Source organism: Cydia splendana, chromosome 8, assembly GCF_910591565.1.
Source record: "Cydia splendana chromosome 8, ilCydSple1.2, whole genome shotgun sequence".
NCBI classification, from domain to species: domain Eukaryota; kingdom Metazoa; phylum Arthropoda; class Insecta; order Lepidoptera; family Tortricidae; genus Cydia; species Cydia splendana.
In genome coordinates, this window is record NC_085967.1 from 17,505,389 (window position 1) to 17,522,389 (window position 17,001).

The 17,001-nt window shown below is 39.2% G+C and overlaps 1 protein-coding gene across 5 annotated transcripts in view; it reads left to right on the plus strand.

Annotated features, from left to right (window-relative positions):
* Positions 1-17,001, plus strand: part of LOC134792937 (plectin-like) — a 55,769-nt gene that overhangs the window by 25,550 nt on the left and 13,218 nt on the right. For 2 of the 5 annotated variants that reach the window (XM_063764407.1, XM_063764404.1), the window contains exons 1-3: positions 5,632-6,014; positions 13,478-14,542; positions 15,616-15,842. In XM_063764407.1, coding sequence (XP_063620477.1) covers positions 5,995-6,014; positions 13,478-14,542; positions 15,616-15,842 — 1,312 coding nt within the window. In that variant the 5' untranslated portion in view covers positions 5,632-5,994. Of the gene's footprint in view, positions 1-5,629; positions 6,015-13,477; positions 14,543-15,615; positions 15,843-17,001 lie in introns of those variants that run through there. The other 3 variants (XM_063764408.1, XM_063764409.1, XM_063764405.1) reach the window with 2 other exon arrangements.

Here is a 17,001-nt window from a genome sequence, read left to right on the forward strand (position 1 = left end):
TTGTTCATTCGTACGTTCATGCGTTGGGACACGTTTGTCGATCAAATCTATATCGAGTAAGGGTCAGTTGCACCAAACACAGCTAGCGGACTAATCAACGTCACTCATCATTCAACTATGAAACTGCCCATACAATAAAATTTGGCAGTCTTTGCTGCAATCAATCAACATAATTGATTACTAATTATTAACCATAATATGAAATTTTCTTTTGTCATAGCGGCTCTGGACCCTATACACAGAGCAGGCCCGACGGACACGCTCTCGGCTGGTTCTTTATATACATGCTCGACATGGAATCGTGCATTGGGTATGTAAACAAAGTAGACAAGATAACAAGTTTTCAGCAAACGAAGTGCCATAGGCTCCCGACGGAACGCTAGGCACGCGGCGAGTGAGGAGATATAATTAGACACGTACAGTCTCAAAACCCAGCCCCTCTGTGTAAATTTGTCTGGATCAAACACTAAACATAGCCATGATCATATTTAACAACCAAATGGAGCAAAATTCAACGAGATGGTGCAGTGTGTTGTCTGCATTGCACATTTGTGTTCATTGATCACAATCTATATTTCTCGCCGTCGACGGATACGTCTGGGAGGACATCATCTTCCATCTCTCTTCTTTCCCCTGCCCTTATCCCACGTTATGTGGGGTCGGCACAACATGTTTTTCTCTTCCATTCTCCTCTGTCTTTCGTCTCCTCAGCACTCACTCCTTTCTTTCTCATATCCTCTTTCACACAATCCATCCATCGTTTTTTGGGTCTACCATACGCTCTCCGTCCATCAACATTCATCCCTAACATTCTTTTGCCTATATGGCATTCATCCCTCCTCATTACATGCCCATACCACGCTAACCTAGTACTCCTCATTTTCTCCGTTACTGGAGCTACTTTCAAACTTCCTCTTATATACTCATTCTTAATACGATCCTTTCTCGTCACTCCACACATCCATCTCAGCATTCCACACATCCATCTCAGCAGGACATCATCTTCCATATGAGCTATAAATATAAGAAGAACATATATAAGTGTACATAATTCTCAATGTTATTATGATGAAATGTGGCTATTACAATGTACCTACAATGCTGTAAATACCTGTTTAATTTCAACATCTGCAACCTTTTATTGCTGAAAGGTGATACCCGCGTTTTCCAACGTCATTAACACTATGAGGTGGTTGGAGTATATAATAACTACGTAAAACTAACTACCTTTAATAACCAGACGTGGCTTACTTGCGTAAGTTGTTTCACATGTTGGAAAACACTTGCGACTTATTCAACTAATCAAAAGGGTTACTTCGTAATATCACCTGCTTCCCATTGTTTGGTAATTCTAGTATTAACAAGCTCGTTAGTACGCAACAGAAGAGAAGGGACGCTTCGTTCCGTACATATGAGAGCGGCATCAAAGATATCCGTGGATCAATGAATGTGGGTAATTCTCATGTAAACCGCCATAGATTATAGTTTCTCTGACATTAATGGTAAACGATACCCGTGGTTCGTTCCGCCCGCGTGCGCTGAGGATCTGATTGCAATGCCAATGAACAGCCGACCGAGGCATGACCAGGTCAGGTCAGCCAATGATGCGGATGCAATCTCACTGGACGCAAACGGCATATTCAGACACTTATAATATGACACCAACGGTTCAATCTCATGGAACAATACATGAGTGGAAGTGAGGTATCATATTTTAAGTGTCTGAACATGTCCGTTTGTCGTGTCGCTTAATGTTGATATCGATAACAATAATCAAGCGTAAAGAGGTGCTTTACAAACGTTACGGTTGCATACACAATACAGTAGTGATTCATGGGCGATTAATTTGTAATTCATTGTAAATGCGTTTGTAGTTTCATTATAAAATCGAGTTTAAATTCGGAATTATATATAATGCTAACAAATACGAAAACTTATTAATAAATATTAAATAATGGGCGTATGCCCTAATTCGTTTTATTTAACCGTTTTAACTATATGTACATATAGTAACCATACAACATAGCCGATTTAATGAACTGTAATTTAAAATGAAGACTTTTAATTTAAAATACTACGTCAAAGTTACTGGACAAGATGCTCCATTGACACAGATGTGTAGAATGAATTATGTAAGGTTAATTCTGATAATTAGTTTTGTAATATCAGTTTAACGCCAGCTTGCGTCAGGCGTGTTTACTTTCAGGTCTGACAGGAACATCGTTGTTTGCTTGCCTCATATAATAGGAATAGTGCCTTTAGGCATTAAGTCCGCCATTTGTACATTTTATTTGTATTTTGTGCAATAAAGTTTAAATAAATAAATACATAAATAGTGAACCATTGGCATGTGACAAAATAATTAGGCTAATATATTTATACTTTGTTAAATTAACCGCAAAGTACCGATTCTGTGGCGTATACAAAATAGCACGTTCATATACGTTCGCTATCTGCCGGAGAACCACATAGTTCTCCGGTATCTATGAAGACGAATAATTGAAGGGATGTTTACTAAAACAACATAACTGACTACACTGGTTGACACCTGAAACGATTAACAATGTTCTTAAAAAATTGTCAACTGCTCTAAGCAGTTATGTTGTTTTTGTAAACATCCCTTCAATTTTATGAGACTTGCTCGTGTCTTGTGTCTACAAACTTGACATGAGCGCATCTTTATTTGCTATTCTTCAACTGAACCCTGTCAGATCTAAAATGACAATCGTTTGTCGACACGACACGATCGAAAAGTAATATTGTATTGGGAAGACAGATGCCTACAAAGTCATGCGATCCTTTCTATGTAAGTTTTGATTGACGATGTCAATACACGATCAATTGTCACTTTGCTAGACCCTCCTGATGAAACCTCGTAGAGCCGTAGAGCTTTAAAAATAGAATCCGTAGATTTAGTTCAAAGCCGACCATGTGTACATTTCCACGGCTTTCGTGCAAGGCTGCATCACATCGTCACGAGCACTGCTCCTTCTACGGCATTCTCGTCAATCCAGATTGGAGAATCAACACATGCGCCATATGGCTGCGCCGGTCAAGGCCGGCTTTCTGGGTCGGCACTCGAGAAGCTTAAAGGAAAACTGCTGGCGATCCTTGGTAGTGCCTCGAGTACCTGTTTATATGGCGAGATGTTTACGACTTGTAAAACGATTATAGTTTTATGGGTAGATAGGGTAGATAAAGTACTGAATATAAATGTTTTTGTAAAAAAAACGTCCATTGCGGACTTTTTTACTAGGATATAAATGTTTTTGTAAAAAAAACGTTCATTGCGGACTTTTTTACTAGGATATAAATGTTTTTGTAAAAAAAACGTTCATTGCGGAATTTTTTACTAGGATATAAATGTTTTTGTAAAAAAAACGTCCATTGCGGACTTTTTTACTAGGATATAAATGTTTTTGTAAAAAAAACGTTCATTGCGGACTTTTTTACTAGGATATAAATGTTTTTGTAAAAAAAAACGTTCATTGCGGAATTTTTCACTAGGTTGTTTTAAGGTCAGACGCTATTAAAACCTCATCATTAAGGGTTAGATGCACTTCAATCGTGGATGCCCTTTCCTTTTATTATTTAACTGTTGAAATCCCATGATTGCAAAGCTTACTGTGACTGGCCTAATTATTAGCTCTAAAGTTATGTCTTGTGCGTATACATTTGATATTTTTCTACATTGGTTAGGGCCTAATTGACACATTGTTCTTTTTGCTCTTTTGATTCGGATGTCTTGAAACAACAATAACAATATTCATACATAGGTTTTATTACGTTCATAGAATAACCCGTCTTTTAGTAATAGTATGCTTGAAGTTACGACTCGAAATCACTTGCCAATAGAGATAGAGTCAAGCTCGACCGAAGACAATTCGAAAGTCATTAGAATAGCCACAGCTGTCTCTATCTGTTATCTGATTTTCCGCTTGTTTGGTGCACTTAAGCATTCAAATCATTGCTTTCGCTACGAGATAACTAGGTGTGATTAAGTGTTTAAGTGCGTATGATTGACCTTATACAACATATTTTGGATTAGGCGAGTATACAGTAGGTATTAGTTATCTGTAATGGTATAAAGTGTGATGAGTGGTAGGGTAGGTATGTAAAAAAAATCCAGCAGCTTTGCAAATCTTTCCATAACTAGTAGATGTAAGTAGATAGGTATTAAACTGAAATTTCTCGTCTGACCGGACTCGTCAATACTGGACAGGATATTACTGTCTGCGAAAATTTAATCCGATTCCCTCGAAACTTCGTTCAACCATTTTTAGTGTTCCGTACCCAAAGGGTAAAACGGGACCCTATTACTAAGACTCCTCTGTCCGTCCGTCCGTCCGTCCGTCCGTCTGTCACCAGGCTGTATCTCACGAACCGTGATAGCTAGACAGTTGAAATTTTCACAGATGATGTATTTCTGTTGCTGCTATAACAACAAATACTAAAAACAATAAAATAAAGATTTAAGTGGGGCTCCCATACAACAAACGTGATTTTTGACCGAAGTTAAGCAACGTCGGGCGGGGTCAGTACTTGGATGGGTGACCGTTTTTTTTTTGCCGTTTTTTGCATTATGGTACGGAACCCATCGTGCGCGAGTCCGACTCGCACTTGCCCGGTTTTTGTCTTTATAGTCGATAGGCGTAGCAGCTATCCAACTTCATGTTTTCCACAATAGCTCGTTTATTGCAGGCAAAAATTCTTCATTTCACACCATAACACAGTTATCAAACTTTCTATCCAACTCGGGTTAATCTCTGCCATAAATATCCAAACAATTGGGCTTTACGTCTCTTACTACCACTTGTATTCAAGTTGAAATTAAATTTAAATCTTGACGAACATTCCCACGCCTAGTTTTATTAGGCTCTTCTCCAACATAAGGTACACATAATTTACTATGTCAGTAACATTTTATTCTCTAGTATTATTGTGCCTATATTTAGTCTAGCAGCTTTATTAGATAACTGAACATAAATAAGCGAGTACATGTAAGAAAATTGTTTTAACCTGTTATTAAGTGGGATTTCCTGAATGGTGGAAATAAAATCTAAATACTACCGGTTCTACCTGAAGCCGTGTTTACTTCCTAAGAGCGATTACTTTTAAACTGTCGTAATTGCTGGAAATAATAGCTAACTTTTAGCACATTGACGACGCATTGATGTGTTAACAAGCGAATGTTTGTGATACATATTTGCTCATTATTCTGTCCAACGAACCACGAAATGTGATAACTTCCAGTATCTAATATGCAAATAAAACGTCTAGCGGAAAATCTGTTATTGCGAATACAGATAGATCATGAATGAAGATGAAATCCTGAGGCTGCGCGTCCGATCAGCCTTCAGTTATTGCACGCGATATTGAATCTCCCAAGCAGAACGTAGAGCCAATTTGCAGGTCATTATAGATCCAATTTCATGATATCGTTCCTGATCTTGTTAGCGGCCCTACAAAGTCTATGTAGTTTAATAAACATGGACCTACGTCGTTCATACATCCATATTTATTACATAATTTCAAGTTCTTACCTATAAGAAACATCTTTCAAACTCGTCGAACCAATAATCAAGTTCAGCTCGCCTTGCGCCCTCTGCTAACATTCTGCCTAGTTTTTGTCATGTTTTTTGTCCTGCATCATCTGCAGCTGCGAGGTTGATTAGCCAGTGTAAGACTATAAACTTGCCAATTTATACTTTGTCTGTTTATATGGCATTGGTAATGGGTAAAGGAGCATGTGAAATTGTTAGGTTGTTAGCTTCACATGGTGACGCGCGCCCCTCCCGGCGCGCGGCAGTCTTTTATTTAGTACATTCAGTAGACAGTTTCATCCGCGCCGGACTTGCACGTTGACGCGTGTGTACAAAATCGTAGCTCATGGGATAACCTGCTTCCCCTTGCAGTTATAAACATTACTATATTCATGAAAGTGACTTATTGGAAAGTTTTATTGGATTACGTTTTCTGATCAACATTCTGTTCATGTTTTTCTGGAAGAGAAGGTACCTATACCTATACATTTTTAAACTGTTTTTATTTTGAACCGAAACGGATGTACGAATTCAAAGTAATTGGAAGTATTTACGATATCATTCTAGTTTGAAGGCCTCGATGGAATGCATTGTTCAGTACCTATTTGAGCAAGATCGAAAAACTACCAACTTTACGGAATTACGCAGATGTTTGATCACCTGTAAAGTTTGTGTACACATTAACAGTAGCTCTATCAACCGGTATGTCCTCTAAATTTACCGGTATAAAATGCATTAAGTACTATTTTTTTTTTAATTTGTAATAAGAGAATTTGAGATATTACCATAACTCGTATCTAATGGCGCCATGTCCTGTCTTGTTTATTGCCTGCGTATTTGGTTATCTTTTATCAAATGAATATCACTATTAATTATCCGATCGTGCTACTATCGTTAATTTTATCTTTATTGATCTCCTTTATGTAAATTTTTATTGAAATTATATTACCTATTTGTATTTATATGAGCACATACATTGTTTTAAGCGAAAATTATGACCCATTAAAAACAAACTGGACCTTATTTTAAGAGATAATATCTGGGAGACCGAGCTTTGCTCGGAAAACATATAGAAACTCAAAAATGCGCGTTTTCTCAGAGATAAGACCTAGCTAGATCGATTTATCGCCCCCAAAAACCCCCATATAGCAAATTTCATCAAAATCGTTAGAGCCGTTTCCGAGATGCCCGAAATATATATACATATAAATAAATGAATAAACAAACAAGAATTGCTCGTTTAAAGGTATAAGATAAATATGCCTAAATTGTTAGGGGTTAAATAATAGACAGCCAGTAATGTCAATGTGTTGGAGTCATCAAGTTTTACATCATTATCATCGTTTATTTACGGTAATTATGTTTGTCAACACAACAAGGTATACCTACATCACGTTTCCCAAAAATCAATGGTGGTGTGGTAATTAACATTCCCATCTCCATAGCCATGACGAGGGTGTGTTAATTGTAGGGGAGACTGTTTATCAAAGTAATAAACGTGTTTTCTGTGACAACACATTCAATAAGCAAACTCGAGCCTCGACTGATTTATCTAATCTTTCGCTTCGCAAAGAGGCGCCAACTTAGCTGAAAAATCGATGCCCCATTTATTTGCATAGCCCAAGAAATCATTAATAATCCTGACACTGTTACGAAATTCGATTTGTGTTAATGCAGGGCCGTTAACGTGGGATAGCGAAACTCCCTATTATGAGGGAGGAGGGTAAATAATATAGGGCAAGCGTGTTCCTCTAATTTTTCAAACATACGGGCGTTGCGTGATATGGGATGTGAATTATGAGACGTAAGCATAGGTCGTTTCTGGTGCAGCTGTTTAGAACGATTTATTATATTGAAACGAAAAATAAGAGGAATGGCTAATATGTGTCTGCCGACTAGTAATTTATCACACAAGATTACATTAAACATATTAATAATGAACTAATAACTGTTTCTGCCTTAAAGCCTTAGATTATATTTAGCTGCATAAACAATAATATTTTTATAAGTACTTAAACAATTTCTGACATGCAGCAAGCGTGAATATCTTTTTATTATCACGATTCATGATTTAGATTTTTTAAATTTTACATAAAATTACATAAATACATTAATACATAGGAACATTATGTAATATTTTTATGAATATTAATGAAATTGCTTATCAGTAATCGGTTTTATCCGATGATTATACTAACATTCACCATACAACTTTCTCCCACCATTACATTTTACATTTCCATCTAATGATTGATTAATTATTCAAACTCTCGGGTCGTAGGGCTGTCATAATTTCTGTGATGTCAGTAATTTGCTATTCCGGTTGTCAGTCATCGAATAAATATTGGCAAATCTGTCCATCACTATTACTTACTCATCACTCAGTCATTTTTGTTTCTAATAAGTATGTGTGGCTTGTCAACGAATTTACAACCAACGGAATGTACTTGCATATGTATACATTTTGAAATTTATACACATTTCCATGTATACGTGGACAACTGAAGTAGAAATACTGTTGAGATTATACCAGCGATATAAAATATAAATGTATGTCGAAGCTCAAGCTGTTAAAGTAGAATTATTTATTAATAGCTAATCCACCATTGCAAATTGCATTGACCTTTCGCAACATACACATGCTTACGTGTTTTAGCACGATTCCTCGTTTAATTGACTGTCTTTATAGCAGCGACCCCTTCATCCGGTCCCGCCCTGTCTGGCTAATGGCAAAAAGGGGTTCCACATGCGACGATGAACTACAAAGTACAATGTAATATCACCTGTTTCTTGACATTACGAGGCCACAAGTTCATATTTAAACAGATATAACTGTCTTTTATACCACGCGCCACTATGATGGACGCCGTATGCCAATGAGCCTAGCATATGTGCGCTTGTAACGCCAAAGATGATTGCACGTTCTTCCAAACCCTTAACAACAGTTTCGTTAGTCGAATTTAAACTATCAACACCCTTAACAACAGTTTAAGGGAAATGTACCTATATATCCATCGTTGTCGAGATTCTTCGTGAGCTTTGGCAATCTGATCTTACTCCTTGCGCTACCAGGAAATTAACGCTGAAATATAGTACCTAATAAAGTTAATAATAACGTTGTTATAGCTGTTGCCTTCTATAAGCGGCAGCTGCTGTCCCAAATTGGACTGATCCACATATAAGAGCGTTGACATACCGCTGTACCCACCCATACTAAAAATACAATGCCTAATCTAATATCACTTGCTTCTTGACAACTTTACGACTGAGGGCGCAGGTTCAAAATGAAGCTGGTGATGCATTGATGATGTGGTTAAACAATTTATTGTCGTTATCCTTTAAAATATGCTGTGGCTTATCGAGCGACAACACCACGATAACGGTCGACCCTCGCTTTATTGGCTACGCGTGCCGCCTCCTTGGGGATGTCTCAATGAGCTCTGTGCCTTGTTATGTAGCCTAATAACTTTTAATGTTAACATACTTTTTATTTTTCGTTGTTGGTTTGCACATCGTTGGCAAAATTTAAATGTGCTTAATGTTCGACTAAGTAAAGTCGATGCAAGTGAGATGATCTTTTATTTATTATTTTCCGTACAGCAACCAGGCAGATTTAGGATAAAGTATTAGGTATTACCAACATTTTTAACAAAGGATCCGTAAGAAATATCACTTGTAATTATACTTTTAGTTAGTTGTCTCTTTAGATCCTCAAAACGAACATAAACTCTTTGAATACATACTCAACAGTACCTAATTTACTAAGCGATTTCGTAACAAGCACTCGTGCGGCAGTAAAAGATGCTAAACCATAATAAATGCCTGAGTAAACATGTCGATTTGTGTTAGACTGTTAACCATCCATATTGCTCTCCGATTTGACCGGGCTCTGGCCCCGCTGGTTAGTGCTAAGAAAATGTATTTAGCTCTGTTTACTCGCCAGATTGAATAAACATAACATTTGCCAAAATACTCGTCCTCTGGCTGTCGAACTCGAATGTGGTACATCGACCTTGCTTGATTTAGATTCGTGCAAAAAAAGCGGAAGAAATATCTCTTTTTGCTAGGTTTAGGTATCATAGGAACAATACTTCATTCCACTTACGATTGGATTAAGCTTATTTCTTGTAGCGTGACGGTTTAATTGCACGAATGTTTCTCGGTAATAAATGCCAGTATTCATATATCTCATGATCACTGTTTAGAAAAACTTGTGCACTGAACTTTTTACGATCTGGTGGTGCCGATAACAGTGAATGCTCCGACACTTCCGACTCGGAAAATAAATGTTCAAATCTTTTAAGTTATCGTTGCTAGTTTTTGTTGCCATCAATCAAGACTAGTTCTTGCAAGTTTTGTTGGTGATTATCGATATTACCTCTACATTTTAAGTGATTACAGCCTAAGCTAGAGCGTAGACGCTTCGTGATCATTTTCTTACTGCGCAATATGAAGTTTTTGTTCACTTTAAAATTCCAACCAAATTATAGCCGCCCGCGCTACGTAAATTTTAATTATTGTTTACAAAATGCATCTTCGCTATTACGTTTTATAACATCATTTACTTAAGGTATTGTACTTTTTTGTGTGTGTAATTATATTAGACGTATCGTCATCAAACTAAGCTGTGAACTCGTCTGTAGGTCACCAGGATTGTATTAAGGGGTGCATATTTCGGAAAATTTTACAGCACTTTCGCAAAACTTATAGGGAACTAACATTTTTGGAAGAAACAATGACAAATAAAAACAAAATACATTCACTCGTTTCTATACCATATGTTCATAAAAATACAAATTTGTTCTAATTTTGTTACATAAGTAAATAGTGTAAATACACTTGTATAGTCAAATAAGAAGCATGAAAACATGTTGTTAATAAAATATGATCACCGTTTGCCACACAACGTTAATTTGGACTAATCCTATTCAATTCATTCACCGAGCTTTTTTGTTTTAAACCTCACAAGAAGCCCTGGGGTTATTTTTTCCCACGTAGGTCTCGAGCCTCGACCTTCATCTGAAAAGGGGAGGATAAATATTTGGCTTCGTAAGAATAAATATTGTTTTTATGGTATGGAAGGTAAAACAAAACACGCCTGTCATGGTAAGTAAAACGTAGGTAATCTATATAACATAACGCGAGTTTGTGTAACTAAAATGCCTGTGACGAATGCGAATGGCGTTTAGATGCAATTCGTTGTTTTATTTATATGACGTACAATTGTACATTAACCTAGATGCGTGCCGCAATAGTTTGGCGTTACTTGAAAACCGATGGCGACAGATGGAAACTCGCCAAATGCTTGAAGGAGTATGTGTTGCAAATGTGCCCAGTAATAGTATAGGTACCTAACTTTCTTTTGTTATTCGAAATGTACCTAGCCGGCGGCGTTGATAAAATTATGTGTCCATTTAGATTAGATTACAATAATTTAAACAACACAAAGTATATTGCCTCGGGTATTAGTGCTATAATAAATTTAACTCCGTCTCTGTGTCTTAAAAATGTATATTTTAGGTCAGTACCTCGCTAACGTGTAGGTACAAAAATCATCAGTTTAATGTTTACTTCAGATTCGCAAAACAAAACTAGTCGGGAATATTTTAGTAGTAAATCCAATTTGTAGAATACTAAGTAGATAAAAATAACTCACTTTGAATGCCAAATGTGGTTTGTTTCTCCAAGAAAGTTGTCGTAGAAATCGCAGTAGCCTTCTGCATAAGTTACCGGATCAGACGAAAGCAGGTAATAAAGTACTGAAATATATATCTGGTAAACCACAATGATACTGTGGTAACGCATGTATCTATTTATTGTGGTGGTGCCACTTTATTCGTATTGCTACTATTGCTTCGAAAGTTTGCGTTATGGTTAGTTAGCTTGAGAGTCAACTCATAGACGGTAATTAAGCCTTTGGTGGCATTTTTTCATTAACGCGAGCAATTTTCTCCTCCATCGCCGGCATGCTCCGGGGATGCCTTTCTAGAGATATTTCAACGCGGCGTATAATTTTCCGAAAGTGTCAACTATTCTCGATGAGTTTCTACATGAAGCGTGACCGGCGGCGTCAGCTTAAGACCTTCGCCGTGGCCTTTCTAAGTTAAATTAATGACGACCACAACAGAGCCACGTTGTATCGCTATCGCTAGTAAAAATAACCATATGATTAATACCGTGTGGGTGCGCACTGCGCAGACGGCTCGCCGGCGTTCGCAACCATGACGAATTGAATAGTAGACCTCCAAGTGGGTGTTGCTATTACGAAGCTCATATTTGAATAGGCAGTATTACGGCTCTTGTAGTGCGATGACCTGGCCCCCTAGCTTAGTATATGTATGTTCTATCTCAATTCGATGTATTTGAACATGTCGAACTTCGCTTTAACGGCAATACCACTTTAGTCGCTTTATCACAAAGTTGGAAGGATAAGTTGTCACAATCATAACACCAATACGAGGGAGGGCTTTTCTGTCGCTATTGTTGTTATCGGTTTGTCAGCGATACCTACAGATTAAATGGCCAGATATTTACTTAATCAAGATTCAAATGTAAACGTCGATTGTCGATTGCACAAAATTGTCAAGTGTTTTACACTTTGTGGTGTTCACATGATTCAAGTGATGTGATAAGAAAAAAAGACTTGTTGCAAAAACTCAGGGCTTAAATAGGCCAAAAGTACTGCAAAAAATGTATTTAGGTTTCTGTACCTATTTGTGAATACTTAACTGTGTAGGTACCCCACGGTACGCTAAATGTTAAATAGCAGATCGTTGAGGTAAAATATGAATAGCAGCCGAGGCCGCTTGTGGGCAGCCTTCAGCCATGGGAACGCTGCATTGTGTTGTGCTCCACTCGGAGAAACGCTGCAATACGTCGATAGGTTTTGCTCATTGTTACTGGTTTCACCACTTGACATTATAGAGAATAACCATCTTTTTACGGCTCTACGAACAATTAGGAATGTTTTTGTCTATTTTGAATATTGATTGGTTCAGTCGCTTGTTGAAGGTGCTTGACTTGGTGATAGGCATGTGAAAATTATAATTTTACGGTGACTGTGAAAGCAGTTGAGAAAAGTTGTAAAACTGCGCGCATCTGAAATTGCTGCTAAATTTATAACGTGTAAGATACCTATTTCAACTCAAAATATATGATACTAAGATAAATAGAGACGGAATAAGTAATGTTCGGTATTATTTAGGCATGAGTACCTAATATACATTAACGTTAACCTATTTAGCGTTAGTGCTAGTACGACGCCCACGGGAGAGATGAGGGAGTGGTATCTCGTATTTCAATAAAAGTAGTCATTTGTATTGTTACGGAATATTTAGGTAAATGGATAATAAACTTGATCTTACAACGCCATTTACTGTTACTTGAGTTTTCGATATTTCAATACCTACTAGAAGTACTTTAATAGTCTGATGGTAGATTAATAAAAAGTCGTTACGTGTGTTTATTCACTTAAATAGGTTATTACGTGTAGTAGGACAAGTATCTCACGGCTGTGATGATATTGTAAAACGAAGCCATAAAACGTGCTTTGTTGACACGAGCGTCATGGGCTGGTAATAACTAAATGCAATAAGCCATTTCTTATTTATGTAAGCCGTACACGAAATAATTATAATACTCACGCTATATTTACGATATCTTTTATATCGCAAAAATCCTAATTGAATTTTATTTTAATGGACTTGTAACGTAATTGCTACCAATAAATGATTTGAATTTGATTTGCCTAGTTGAAAATTATTACAGCTAGATTGGATCACGAGCGAGTGGCGGGACAATGGCAGACGGTAGTGTCCCCTGGGGCGCGAAACAGTATTCTGTCGCGCCCCCGGGGCGCTGAGACAATGCACAATTCCGTTGTCTTTTGATTACTCGCCTTCATTCTTTATTAACCTACTTGTGTATTGTTACAGATCATGTGAATTAGCGGTAAGCATGGAAGAAGACAGTACAACAAGCGCTGTCGAGGACCAAGATCCGCCCTTGGTCGAGGTTCAGACGAATGAAGAGAGCCCCGGCCAGCGCGAGGCGTCCACTGGCAGCGACGGGCTCGCTACCAACGGCAGCGCTACCCTCACTAATGATGAGAGCGGGGTCGGTTTGGATTCCGTAGACGACTGCAACAAAAATGTGACGACAGAATCATTAGTGGACCACGAGCCTTGCGAAGTGAATGATGACGCTCGTTCTTTGGGTGATTTAGACAGCCTACCGGCTGGTGATGAGTTAGTCTTAGGCGCGGCGGGAAGCGACAGCGGTGTCGAAGGATGTGGCCGAGCGCTTAGCAGCGGCGGTGGCTCCCGCTCTTGTGCTTCCAGTGTTGTCTCATGCGGGTCGGGCTGCGGCTCAGAGAGCTCATCGGTCGCCGGCGCACCGCCGCGGCCCCGCCGTAGGGTCAACGTTACCGTCACCGAGCCGAAACGGAGCTCACCCCTCGGCGCCTCCACTCCTCGTCCCGTCACCGCGCCGCGCGGCCCCAACCTAGCAACCAGAGAACGCGCCAGAAGTAGAGAGAAACCGACTCCGCCCGAGAAACCGCGGCCTCTCACGCCGAAGCCGCGAATCCGTCCCACCGGTGAACTGCCGAACCTCGTCCGCGAGAGTCCCGCATTACGAGCGAAACCAACCAAGACTTCAACGGCACGATGCCGGACGCCTAACTCCCCTAGCGAGGAGAAGAGATGGCCTTCAAACGGACCACGGCTGACGACCCCGACGGACTCTAGCGCGACGCGTGTAGCCGCCGACAAATATGGAACGTTGCCGCGTAGGAGGCGTGAAAACGGCGAACCGGACGGTTCGCCCAAACACGACATCACACCGCCGACTTCCAGGCGGCCCACCATCACGCGGTCGGTCTCCACGCGCTTCACGACAAAGGCGCGCGTGAGGATCTACGCGGAGAAGAATTGCCAAACTGTGCTACTAGGAACTGACGTGGAATCGGCTTTAGCCGGAATAACGCCTAACATTGAATGGTAAGACCTTTACACTGTATACAATTATGATGAAGAATTAATAAATATGTACATAGATTGCCACGATACTTAATAAACACGTAATGACTTTTCTGTTCCACCATATCGTATCATAATAGTCATTCATTGGAAACACATCTGCTTATTCATATGCACTAATTAACTTGAATCGTAATATCCTTATGATATACATAGTCTAATAAAACATGGTCTTCCATTCCCAGAGTGACACGGGCCTACGTCACAACAACATGGCCGCTATATATAGCGCTATCGCATATTATCATATAGCGCTGTCGCATGATGACGTAGGCCCGTGTCAGTTAGGTGACCTAGAAAAGACGGGAATGGAGTACCAGGCGGAGTATATTATTATACCATGATGATATACCGACCGGTCTGGCCTAGTGGGTAGTGACCCTGCCTATGAAGCCGATGGTCCCGGGTTCGAATCCTGGTAAGGGCATTTATTTGTATGATGATACAGATATTTGTTCCTGAGTCATGGTTGTTTTCTATGTATTTAAGTATTTATATATTATATATATCGTTGTCTGAGTACCCACAACACAAGCCTTCTTGAGCTTACTGTGGGGCTTAGTCAATTTGTGTAAAAATGTCCTATAATATTAATAATATTAAATATACATACATAGCAGGCAGTGCAGGAACACTAAAAAATCGTCCATTTTCCTTAATTTTCTACTGACTGCGGAAACTATACACATAAAACTATTAGAGTAAGTATACCTACTATGCGTTTTTTCTGTGGATATCATAAAAATGCGAGTATTAATTTTTTTTATGTAGCCTTTACTGGCATAGGTATTCAAACTTTCTACTTTTCTACTTCTTATAAAATAAATAATATTTTAAATATCAGTGATTATATTATGAAAGCATTAGTTTAGCAAAATGTAAGTACCCAAATCTGCAATATGTTTTCCCAAAGGAAAGACGCCCGTTATTCGAAACGTTTTTACCCACTTTCCGCAATCTTTATTTTCTAGAAACGCACTTTAGCGGACGTCACAATCTATTGGCATTTTTCCTAATGTAGTTCGTTATTACAGTAGCCGCGAGATATCCCGGTGTCACCGCGGCGTGCAGGCGAGCGCGCGTGACACGGAGACGACGCGGCTGGCGGCGGCGGCTGCGGCGGCCGAGGCTGCGGCGGCGGAGGAGCGCGAGCGCCGGCAGCACGCCGAGGCGCAGCTGGCCGCCGAGAGAGCCGCGCGACTCGCCGCTATTGCGGAGCTAGAGAGGAACTCGCAGCGGCTGCTGGAGCTTGCTGGGGCTGGTGAGTCCAACAAGTCAGCGTTTTTATCCTCAAAAAACATCTAATCGCTCAAAGAGAGATGTTTTCACAGGTTTGATTTCGGATCGGCTAGAGATTAAAGCTCAACCTTTTGATCTCTTTGGTTGTCTGAGGTTATAATATGAGCAAACTTTAATTCGACATGCACAGTAGGTAAAGGATAAAGGATTTAGATGATTAAGAGAGACGTGCTCAAAACAACAACGATCTGCATCACCAGTGCACTGTGTGCAGATAGCTATTTTTGCCGCTGGATCAATGCAGTGTGCGATTTGTTAGGCACCGTTTATATTAATGCCCTGATTTTTATCTTAAGCCGTTTTAATGCTTTTTCTCAAAAATGGACGGCAAAGTCGACTTTGCCGTTTAAAAAATAGGTTGCGAAGCGCGTAGTTTATGGTCAGTCAAAAATTAAAAAGTTAAAAACATTGCAGTCTCGATTTTGGGACTGCAATGTTGCATACAAATTCCATTATTTGTCGAGTTCCAAACTTTTTAAAAGTTGAAATGGCCATATCAAATGAAGGCACAGGCCCATTAAACAGCCAAACAGATGATTAGTACCGCGACTATTTAGCTGTCTCAAATAGGTTGGCGTATTTTCGGCAGAAAAATACACTTCTATTTTTTTATTAAAAAAATAAAAAGGCGGCAAAGCAAATTTTTTCAATTGTTTCTACTTTTTTCTGTGAAAATATATACGTACGAAAGTTGCTTTTGTAAAATATTTCTATGATATTTATATTTCTTGCACCATTTTTGAGAAAAGCACTATATATGACTCGGCTGGAAGGCTACTTGCTGGCTTCGGATTCAATTAAACGGACTCCCAAGGTCGTCCGTTTAAAACGAATCCTCAGCCTGCAAGTAGCTACTTCCGAACCTCGACAATAATGTACTATAGCCGGTCGTAACAATCTGCATGACCAACCAAAGGCCACCGAGGACCGTAAATCTAGACACGATTTGTTTCCAAACCGTTCGGCGCCGATTAAGTGAAAGGCTCACATGCGACTACAATGGCCTGCGTGTCATCTTGCAATTGTTACAAGGTTTAGCTGGAAATTTGGTTGCTTATGCTCTAGTCTAGTAGGAAAGAAAGCATGAAATGATTCTGTGTACAGAATGTGATTTGCTTATC